The sequence below is a fragment of the Lycium ferocissimum genome, chromosome 9 (genome assembly GCF_029784015.1).
Source record: "Lycium ferocissimum isolate CSIRO_LF1 chromosome 9, AGI_CSIRO_Lferr_CH_V1, whole genome shotgun sequence".
NCBI lineage: Eukaryota > Viridiplantae > Streptophyta > Magnoliopsida > Solanales > Solanaceae > Lycium > Lycium ferocissimum.
This window is the reverse complement of record NC_081350.1, coordinates 29,589,336-29,600,614: the sequence shown is the minus strand read 5'-3', so window position 1 is coordinate 29,600,614 and position 11,279 is coordinate 29,589,336. Positions and strand designations below refer to the sequence as shown.

The window sequence follows — 11,279 nt, the reverse complement described above, 5'->3', positions numbered from 1 at the left end:
CGTTTTATCCACGTGAATGCTATCTTCCCACCGAAAGTGTTTGCAACCGCCCATATCCTATAAACATTACAAGAAAATCAGTTTTTTAAAGTAAAATATATGGATAACGTGAAAAAAAAAAACACTAAAAAATGTAAAAACACTTACTTCGGGCACTTTACAATGCCAAAAACGGCGACCCGGATTATCTTGGGTCTTTGATATTTTTAGTTTACAGTAATAACTGCATTCACAAATATCGGGTTGTATAGCAAACTTTGAAGTTTCAAAACTTTGAGACATGTTTTTGGGAGTGCAAAAGTGTGTTGAAAGGGTGAAAATGGAGGAAATGAAAGAGAAGAGTATCTTTGGAAATGGGGGTTTTTGTTAGGTGTTTCACGCACAGATAACGGCGTGAAAGGACCAAAGTGTAAATCTGTGCGTGAAGCCTACTTTGGTTCTTTTTTTTTTTTTTTAATGGGTTAGTTTGGTTCCAATTTTTTTTTTTTTTTTGGTTACAAAAATGCCGGGCTCTAGATATAGAGACGCATGATGCTCCCCAAATGAGAATAGAAGGGTGCTCCTGTAGTGTTCCCATTTTTGCTTTAGCTACTATGTATAATATTTCTGCTTACTCTTTCACACTTCTTTAGGCTTTGAATGGTAGGTATTTCAAATTTTAGATGGTTTGAAATGGACCGAACTAACCGTCAACTTTTATAATCTATTTGATTTGTAATACTCAAATTTGTGCAAAATATATTTGACTCCATGATCTATTACCGTTAACTAATTGATATTCAATTATGACGCCAACATATAAATGTCCTTCATGTTAGTCTCGTGCATAACACAAACTATCCACTTCTACAGTGATTAAGTAATGTATTTTTGAGCGATTCTCCCTCAAAACTCCAATTCAAGACTAAAAAAAGAAGGTAATTTTACACTGTTTGCCAATTATGGCAAAATATTTATCTGTTTTAGCCCATCTTTTTTAAATTACCCGCCATAGCCATTTTTTTCCTCTTCAGTTTTTTACTAGTCTTGTACATTATTATACACTTTTATACAAGGTTTATACATTGTCTACAGTAGATGAATAAAGTTATATATTGTTGTATAATATTGTATACTAGTCTTATATATTATTATAAACTTTTATACAAGGTGTATACATTGTCTACAGTAGGTGTATAAAGTTGTATATTGTTGAATAAAGGTGAATATTCAAGTTGTGCCATGAAATATTGGGCTGTAGGTTTGTAATTTAAAATATGGGATATGAATATGTAATTTTGACCCATAAATTGTTTATAACTGAAATTTTCCCAAAAAAGAACCCCTTTCAATGGAAATAAATGTCATGTTACTAATATTTCGACATCATCTAAAATATAATTAAAAAATAACTAATATTTAGCGTGGAAATAAAATTTAGATAAAAGTGTCCCTAGTTAAACCATGAGAAACTTTTATTTGGTCTTTTTCAAATTAATTAAGACATGTGCAAATCATGTGCATTTTTCTCAAATTAATTAAAAAACCATGATAAAAAAAAATTAAAAAAAATTGTGTTTGACAACATTATTCTTAGTGGTACGTGCAAAAGAGAAATTAATTTCTTCGTCAAACTATCATAGCTAATTAGCATGAAAAAGGTCAACAACAAGATTGAAGCAAAAACGAGGCAATGCAATCCCCACCCCCGCGCCCAACCCCCGCGGCCTCCCACGCCCCCTCGCTCTTTCTTCAAGGTTTAATTAAGCAAAACCAAAATTAGCAAAATTATAGCAGAAAAAGAACAACTTGCAGTCCAAAAGCGTCAAACACAACTAATGAATAAGAAACTTATTACTTATATTATTACATTTGTGATCCATCGATAGACATAAAATTTTGTGAGAATATTATAAACTAATACTATTACTACAGTATTACAATTACGCCCTAAATACTATCATGTCACGACATTTACAACCTTCATCGTTCCCAGTTAGAGAATCAAAACGAGCCTTACTAATGTTAGAACTTGGAAGAGTATAAAATAATAAATATAATCAGGTCATGAACTTGTTCCGTCGCATTGTTGGCCTATAGAGTTATGCGTATAACTTGTGTTTTTTCACTTCTATCTAGTGTTTCTTTTTTCAACTACCATTGTAGGGTCGAGTTGCTCATGAGTGTTCTGAGAGCCAATGAAGATGGTTTCATAGACCAAAGCAGCAATGGCAGCACCCACGAATGAACCGAGCCAGTAGATCCAGTGGCTATTCCATTTCCAGCTATCCACTGCTTGACCAAAGGCCATAGCAGGGTTCATTGCTGCACCATAAATACCACCACCAGCCAACGTGTTGGCACCAACAATGAAACCAATTGCAATTGGGGCAATACATTCTATGTTACCCCTCTTGGGGTCAATTGTAGTTGCATAAACAGTGTAAACAAGTCCAAAGGTCATCATTATCTCGAAAATAACTGCATTCCATGGTGTTGCCCCACCTCTTAGAGCGTATGCTGACGTGTCCTGTAGGATTTATAAACTTAATTAGTTAATATAAATATATGAAAGCTTTTTGGCGGAGTTTAATCCCTAGACAAGTAACTTTATTGTTTGTTTTTGTTGAAGAATGAAAAAAGTCTCTCATCGGTGGTTAATGAGATGGGTGGTCTCCTTATATAGAGTTAGGCAATCCTCCCCTCATAAGCTAGCTTTTGGGGTTGAGTTAGACCCATGATCCATTTCTTTACATGATATCAAACAGGAATCATCTCACCCGATGTGGGCCCCCAAATTAAATTACCCACGCACCAGCTGTATGATCCATTTCTTTATAGTTTTGGTAATTAAACCATCATGAATTATTTTTCCAAACAGCTCTTACCTCATAAGCTAGTTTTTCGGGTTGAGTTAGACCCATGATCCATTTCTTTACATGATATCAGCACACGAACCATCTCACCCGATGTAGGCCCCCAAATTAAATTGCCCACTCACCAGATGTATGATCCATTTATTTACAGTTTTGGTAATTAAACCATCATGAATTATTTTTCCAAACACCTCTTACCTTATTTTCTATTTGATTGTTGTATTCAATATTTTCCTTTATCTATGTGACGACTACACGAGTTACTAGGCTACTAGCAAAGTGTATGGCTATGGGAGTGCCATTACGTACCAAGCCACCAGTAGCAAACTTGAGGAGGAAGAGAGCCACGACAGATCCAAGCAGTTGAGCAATCCAATACAGAACACTCCTATAAAAGGTAATGTGACCTCCAATAAAGACACCGAACGTAACAACAGGATTTGCGTGACCTCCAGATATGTTTACTGATACTGACACTGCCACAAAAAGAGAAAATGCATGGGATATCGCTGCGGAAATAAAACCTACCTGGTATGACTGCTCCGCCGCTCGTCAACTTCGTCAATTATCACCAATACAAAAATATAGTAAAAAAAATTCATTTACACTTTTAGTGTATTCAAATTAAATCCTTATACGAAATTTACAATATTAATCATATATATATATATATATATATATATATATATATATATATATATTAAAATTATTCGGCCACAATATTAAACTTAGTGAGACATACTGAATGCTATGGCACACCCTTCACTGGCAAAAACAAAAATAAACATGGAAATGAATTCAGCTAAGACAGCCCTTTTAAGGGTATCAAGATGGCGAGCCTCTTTCAAATTTACAATAACAATTGCCATATTTTTTTCTGAAGAGTATTAGAGGGTTTATGAATTGTAGCTGCTCTAATAGTAGTACTATTTCTTTATCTTTCAAGCACTTATTGTTTTCGTTCCTAACGACTAACAAGGCCACTCTTTTATAGTAAGAGATGAGTTTATCTGGTAAGAGCATGAGTTAGATTTAAGAATATATTCTCAAAATATTTTAACTATACGCACACACGTGGAGACTGGCTAGAATGGAATAAGGTGGGTGTGTTGTCATAGTAATTTTTTTATTATTCGCATGCACATGTTCACGCCTAGTCCACTAGTACTGGACTACTGGGTATTGCCTAAGAATAATTAACAAAGAAGTTAGTATAGAAAAGGTAAGTAAGCTTATGAGAAGCACACACAAGGAGACAGTCAGTTTCAAGTCAACCCACGTTATATTCATGGCATGTTATGCCATTTAGTGCATGTCTTTTAAGAGTACTAATCAATCAATCTATATATAATATAAAGCTAGGCTTAAATAAGGTGATGTGACACCTCTTTTTGATCAAAAATTTTATTTATCTTTTTTCTCCTTTTTCTCTTATTTTTCATAATTATTTTATTCTAAAAAATTACCTCCATAACTCATACACTTAATTGGTATAGTAATTAGTGATATCCATAACTCCCAAGCCTTTTATGTTCATAACTCCCAATTATTTACTTTTGCATTAGATCAAAACTCAATGCCAACCGTTTCTTTCATTAGAATTTTGGTGTTTAACAATGGAAATTAAAGAGGCAGCTCTTTGAATTTATATAGGAAGACCAAAAGCTTGCCCTGAAACCACTATGTCAATTCAATTAACTTCCGTTCAATTTTGGATTCTGATGGACCAAGAAAAGTAGTGGCTAATAAAGAGGAATTGGGAGTTGAGACAGAAGTAAAGAGCAGAGGTATATGAAGATGTTGATGGTAGTGTCACCGTGTTGATTTCATGGATTAGGATTGTAATTTGCTTTGTCATATTGATGTTTTTTTTTTTTTTTTAATATATATTTTGGGTTAATTGTGGTGATGATGTTCACTACATTCATAGCTTCATGTTGGTGCTTCTTCTTTGGCCATAACGGATTAGGTAGGGGAATAATTATGGAGATGTCACTGAAAGATTGATGGTATTATTCTTAAACTTTTTTGTCTTCATGATGAACGCAATTTTATTTATCATATTATTTTTTGGTGATTCATTGATGTGCGATTTTGGTTGATAATTATGTTTTCACAAATTGATGTTGTTCTCTTCGTTTTTATACTTTCTGGATCTCTGGATCAGAAAGAATGTTCATTTAGTTATTTGCACACACTTTAACAAAATATTAACTCCTAGACAAAAATAACTAATTTGACTAAACTACCCTAATTAAATAAGTATTGAGATTTGGTCACATAACACTTAAAATGGGCAAATTTGAAAAAATAAAGTTAATTCTTTTTTTATTTGATAAGTACACACTCGTTTTGACTCAAGAAAAAAAAAGGTTAAGTGGACACTTTTTTTTATTCCGAGAGATTAATTAATTATGTTTAGGACTTGGAAGTTAAAGTTGCTACTTTGATCTCTTTTTTTTTCTTTTTTTTTTTTACAAGGGCTATTTTGATCTCTAATGTTATTTTGGCATATGGGAGTATAAATAAATAGATCTGTTATTCTAATTTATTTAGATGGTTAATCTTTTATTTCAAAATTTTCCTTTTCATTTGATTTATCAGAGTTATATTTGTGATATTTCCTATTTGTTGAAAGTTATTAATAGTTTGTTATCTCATGAAATAGTTTAAAACCTTTTTTTTTTTTTTTTTTTTTTTTGACAATGACAACAATGAAGTAGTTCAAAACTAATGTCATCAAGTTAAAGGATTCACATGTGATTAACCGAAAAACATATATAGAGAACAAGAGAAAATAAGGAAGCCTTCAAAAAGTTGATGGGGGAGGAGAATGAAGACTTCTATGTTCTAAACAAAGACGTTTGATCAGATATCCAACTTAGTTACTAAATCAAATGTATGTTTTAATTGTAATTAACTTAATATGTTACTTCTTATCCTACAACGAATCGTCACGTTCTCTTTGTGAAAAATTAAAGTTAATTTTTTGGAAGAATAAATATCATAAATATTTATAAGAGTTTCTAAAAAGTTATAATGTAATATCTTTGATATTTATTGTATTAGGAAATGTTTAGAAATTCTAGACACTTAGATATTTATAGTTGAGGATAGAATTATCTAGATCCTTTTGTATCTAGAATAATATCAAGATATTCTAGAGTAGTGGTAGGAAATAAAGATGACTAGATTTTTCTAATGGATGTATCTAGAAGTCTTTCTAGAACCATCCCTACACAAGTATAAATAGGAGTGGCCTTAGTCATTTGTAACCAACGCCAATTGTAAGCTAATACTACCAATATAAGCCAATTCAAATAAACTTTTCCTTTCCATAGCTTCCTCTTCTTTAGTTGAATCTTCCGATCTTAGTTAACGATCTTGGGCTAGCAGAAGGTCTCCCCGATTTACTTTTCTTCTGCTATATTTCTCTACATGGTATCAGAGCCATAGCCATACGTTGGCTTCTGGATTTTATTTCAAGATCGGGTTAGTGGTAGATTCAACTGGTTTCTCTAAATGGATTTGAGCGGCCATGTTAATGGACTGGGGATGGAGTTGTTGAATCAGTCCAATTACAAGGTATGGAAGACATGTATGGAGTCATACCTAGTGGGCGAGGATTTGTGGGATGTTGTCAATGGGAGTTACATAAGTCCTCCTACCGACGGACCGAAAAATAGCAGCGCATACAAGAAGTGGAAGCAAATTAATGCGAAGGCGGAGTTCATCCTGAAGAGGTCCATCTCTCACAACTTGTTTGATTATATTATAAGGTGCAAATCAGCTCATGAAATTTGGAGGACCCTTGATAGTTTGTTCAACAAGAAAGATGAAGCCCGGCTACAAATATTGGAGAATGAATTGGCGAACACCACTCAAGGTAATCTTTCTATTGCCGAGTACATTTTGAGGATTAAGAACTTATGTTCAGAGATCTCTTTATTAAATCTAGACGAGGCTATCTCTGAAGCACGAATGAGAAGAACTATCATTCGTGGTTTGAAGCCAGAATATATTCCTTTTGTTACATCAATTCAAGGATGGGCTCAACTACCATCCTTGGAGGAGTTTGAGAATTTGTTGTCATCACAGGAGCTACTAGCCAAACAGATGGCTAGTGTATGTTTTAAAGAAGGGGAAGGAAATGCTCTTGTAGCCGACAAGAGGAACTTCAAAGGAAAAACATTCACAGATACGCCACACTCCCGATTTCAAAGTGTTTCCAGCTCGCCAGAAAAGGAGGGAGAGTCTACTAATAACTATAAGAAGACTCTGAAGTGTTACAGGTGTGGTAAAATAGGACACATAAAAAGATATTGCCAAACAAAAGAGAGCAACATGGCTCAAGTTGAGAAAGCTGCTGAAGAAGAAGAGGATGCGGGAAGGTGCTTTGTAGCTGAGGCTGGAGTAGTAGATGCCTTGGCTTCCTTCAATTTCGAAAGAGACTGGATTATGGACTCAAGAGATAATACGGTCTATCACGTGGAGAAGGAAGGCATTGGTGTCATCAACAAAAAGCAAGAAGATTCCAAGGACGTTCAGACTAGTGACGTGGTAGCTGCTACTGAGGAAATCAAGGAAGCAGATCCTGAAACTAGTAATAAAAGTCTGGACATAGAGGATGTTGAAGTAGAACCTGAGCATGAAGTTTCTGAAACTACATATGGCAATGGTGACCATTCCGGAGAAAGCATTGAGGGAGTTGTAGTAGAGGTTGAAGTCTCTGGTCAATTATCTGCCGTATCAGAGTCAATCACTAGCTCAGTTCAAATACTGAAAGCAGATGGAGAAGCCGATGGTCAAATAAATGAAGAGGTTGACCTTGAAGGCTCAATTTCATATACAGATACAAATGGTATGATTTTTGAAAGCTCTGAAGCAACCAAACAATTTATTGAGAAGCTGGAAAGGAAATCTAGTGGTGGATCCTATGTTGGTATTGAGGCTTCAAAGGAAATTCGTGGTCAAATCGTCACCGACTTAGGTGCTTCTCCAGATAACACAATTGTTAAGGAGCTAAGAGAAAGGGGGAGTCTAGAAACTCAAGAATGTGAAATTCAGCATGAAGATGATTCACGTGGTTCGCAAAGGCCAAAAAGAAATAGTGGCAAGTCTGCCTGCTACAGAGATGAAAATTTTATCAAGACACATTCATGTTTCTTTGGAGGCTCAATTATTAGCGGAAAACCATCATCATTTGAAGAAGGAAAAAGTGTCGAGAAAGTATTGCTGAGATCTTCACCAAGGCACGTCCAAAAGCTTCGTCTGAGTTCTTCCACGACAAGTTCAGGATAGCTTCCAAAAAATTACTTTAAGGGGGAGCGTGAAAAAATAAAGTTAATTTTTTGGAAGAATAAATATCATAGATATTTATAAGAGTTTCTAAAAATTTATAATGTAATATCTTTGATATATATTGTATTAGGAAATGTCTAGAAATTCTAGACACTTAGATATTTATAGTTGAGGATAGAATTATCTAGATCCTTTTGTATCTAGAATAATATCAAGATATTCTAGAGTAGTGGTAGGAGATAAAGATGACTAGATTTTTCTAATGGATGTATCTAGAAGTATTTCTAGAACCATCCCTACACAAGTATAAATAGGGGTGGCCTTAGTCATTTGTAACCAACCCCAATTGTAAGCTAATACTACCAATACAAGCCAATTCAAATAAACTTTTCCTTTCCATAACTTCCTCTTCTTTAGTTGAATCTTCCGATCTTAGTTAACGATCTTGGGCTAGCAGAAGGTCTTCCCGATTTGCCTTTCTTCTGCTATATTTCTCTACACTCTTTTTGTAAATGAATGAAAAAATGTATTTATACTTTTATGCATATCTTTTTTATCAGCTTCTAATTAATTTGACTATATTCATTAATCTCATTCCCTTTTTCTTTTAATGATAATAATCATTAGGCCAAACTCAATTCATTACATTTTCCTTGATATGTGTATTAAAGAGTGGAAAACGAAAAGAGAAAGAAAAAATAAAAAAGCATAAAATAATTTTTTTTTTTTTTTAAATTAGAGCAACAACCAAGTTTAGTTTCATGCAACAGGAGAAACTTTCGAAGGTTCATTTAAATACATCAAACTTAACTTAAATATGCAGGCATATGTTAAACAACTACTAGGCAAAGATATTTGCTGTTTCTAAGCATAATAATACAAAAGTTTTGAAAATTCTTTTCGATTTTTAAGAAAACAAAATGCTAATTGCCGAAATATATATTAACTTTGGTAGGGAGGATCCACTAAGGAGGGAGGGAGTGGCGGAGTGCCACGCCACCCTCTCACCTCGATTAAAACCTTGTATATATGTGTGTGTATATATAGAGAACATATATAGATTGGCACCCGGATGAACAAATGAATGACTGGTGCCGCTGGAAAAGACCCGGATTTGCCATGTGCAAAGCACGGGATCGAACCTACGTGCAATGGTTTTTAATTAAAAAAAAAAAAACCTGCAGGATATTTTGCTCTTCTTTTTCTTTTACTTGCTTCTTCGTTTCTTTCTCTTCCTATTCTTTTTCTTTATTTGCTGCCCGCCCCCTTCCCCTTTTTCTTTTGAGCAACTATTGAATTTTTAAATTTAATTAATTCTTGCTTTTGTTTTTATAGTTCATAGTGTTTATTAAGTTTTTGTTTTTTGAGTATCTAAATATACATTTACAATGATATCTAGCTCTAGTTTTCATTATCTATTCTTGATTCAGTTAGACGATAGTTTCAGAATATGAAAATTCATCGAGGAAAATTACAAATGTATATTATATTTTTGTTGATATAGTAATACTATTGAAGTTATGTTTTGTTCAAAATTGTCATAATTAGTAAATTATTTCGTTCAGTCGACTTGTCTATATAAATTGAAAATACGAATAACCCGAACCAAAGCTAAAACAGAAATCAAGTCAAAGCACAAAATAGTGTGGTAATCGGAATATACCGAAGAAATGAATGACCCGAACTGAAAAACGAATAACCCGAATCGAAGCTCAAAATAGATCAATTCGAAATCTAAAATAGTGCGGCGCCCGGAATCTTAAAATCCTGAATCCGCCTCAGACTTTGCATATATAGATTAGCCTTTTTATAAAAGTTTGAATGCGTGCATGTTTATGTTTGGTTCTTGACGTACATTTGTGATTTAATCATATCTATGATTAATTTTCTATATAAGATTATTTGTTACATCTTCTATATTAATTAAATTTACAAAAGAGTTCCTTTCTTAATTTCTTTTATGATCGCGCAAAGTGAGGACAAATTTACTAATTTACGAAGAAACAGAAGAAGGATTCATCGTTGTTAGCATATCAAGAGAATCTTACTTTTACTCTTCACATTCAATCAAATTAATTTGACGCATGCACCACACAAACATATACTCCCCCCTTCCCTTTTACTTGTCAACTTTAGCATATCAAGAGAATTTTAATTTTTGTTTTACCTTTAGCATTAATTACTCACTCCAAATTATTTTTCAAGTCCATAAGACTACACACCAATTAATATGAGTATCATGGTAAAATATCATGAACTTCATTTATTATTTCTTAAGGAGTGTGCAAAGTTCATTGTGGACAAGTAAGAGTGAACGGAGGAGGTAGTAGATATATACAGTACTAACGGAGGTGAAGAACTTCTGCTTTACTGTATTGCAGTAAGAGCACTCCCATAGTTTCTATTCATGTGATACAATTTGACTCAGCACGAAAAGTTTATAGTTGTGAACTTAATATTCACAATATTTGAGAAGTACAACGAAAAATTATTTTCAACTATAGAAGCGTAAGGCAGAGTGTTTTTATTTTTAGCGAACCAAGGCGTAAGCGCCAAAATAATTATGGAGCGCAAACTCCTATCGACGATTTTAAATTTTGCTGATTTATAATTTAACAAATAGTACCAAAAATATACAAATTATGAAAAATACATTCAAATCCTACGAATTTTAAACTACTATAAGCACATTTTCAAGACATTCTAACTTGCAGAATGAGAATATATAGTTAAAACGTTTATAAAATACCATGAAATACGAATCATCTACAACATTGATCGAAGAGTACATAACAACCAAATCATTGACATACCTCCTATTAAAAGTAAATTAAATGAAGCAAGAAATAATTTTAGTATTATAACTTTAAAAAAAAAAAAATCTTCCATTCATAAAAAAATATAAAAATAAAAAATATATCTTCAGAGACTACTCATTTCATTGTTGAACTTATGGTTTTAACTGCAACCGAGTTTCAAATAGATCAAAAGATGACTCTTTGTCTTACATTGCGGATAATTCACAATACATATGTAGTCTTACATTGTGTGCTTAGCTTCCAAATTCCCATATGTGTACTCTTACTTTCAATATATGTCTTGTCAAACTAACAAAAAGTCATC

At 33.3% G+C, this 11,279-nt stretch overlaps 1 protein-coding gene and 1 pseudogene across 1 annotated transcript; one reads left to right on the top strand and one right to left on the bottom strand.

Annotated features, from left to right (window-relative positions):
* Window positions 1–2,110: 2,110 nt before the first annotated feature.
* LOC132031773 (aquaporin TIP1-2-like) lies at window positions 2,111–3,724 on the bottom strand (annotated as a pseudogene).
* A 2,885-nt stretch (window positions 3,725–6,609) lies between these two features.
* Window positions 6,610–8,236, top strand: LOC132069373 (uncharacterized). Its single transcript, XM_059462737.1, has 2 exons — window positions 6,610–6,741; window positions 6,954–8,236. The coding sequence occupies exons 1-2, from the start codon at window positions 6,649–6,651 to the stop codon at window positions 8,154–8,156; spliced, it is 1,296 nt and encodes a 431-aa protein (XP_059318720.1). The 5' UTR covers window positions 6,610–6,648; the 3' UTR covers window positions 8,157–8,236.
* Window positions 8,237–11,279: the final 3,043 nt, after the last annotated feature.

What these genes read in the sequence shown, in the direction of transcription:
- LOC132069373 (XM_059462737.1), top strand. Translation starts at nt 6,649, where the DNA reads ATGAAATTTGGAGGACCCTTGATAGTTTGTTCAACAAGAAAGATGAAG. An exon ending in ATTGGCGAACACCACTCAAG is followed by an intron (nt 6,742 to 6,953) that starts GTAATCTTTCTA and finishes TTGTCATCACAG; the next exon opens with GAGCTACTAGCCAAACAGAT.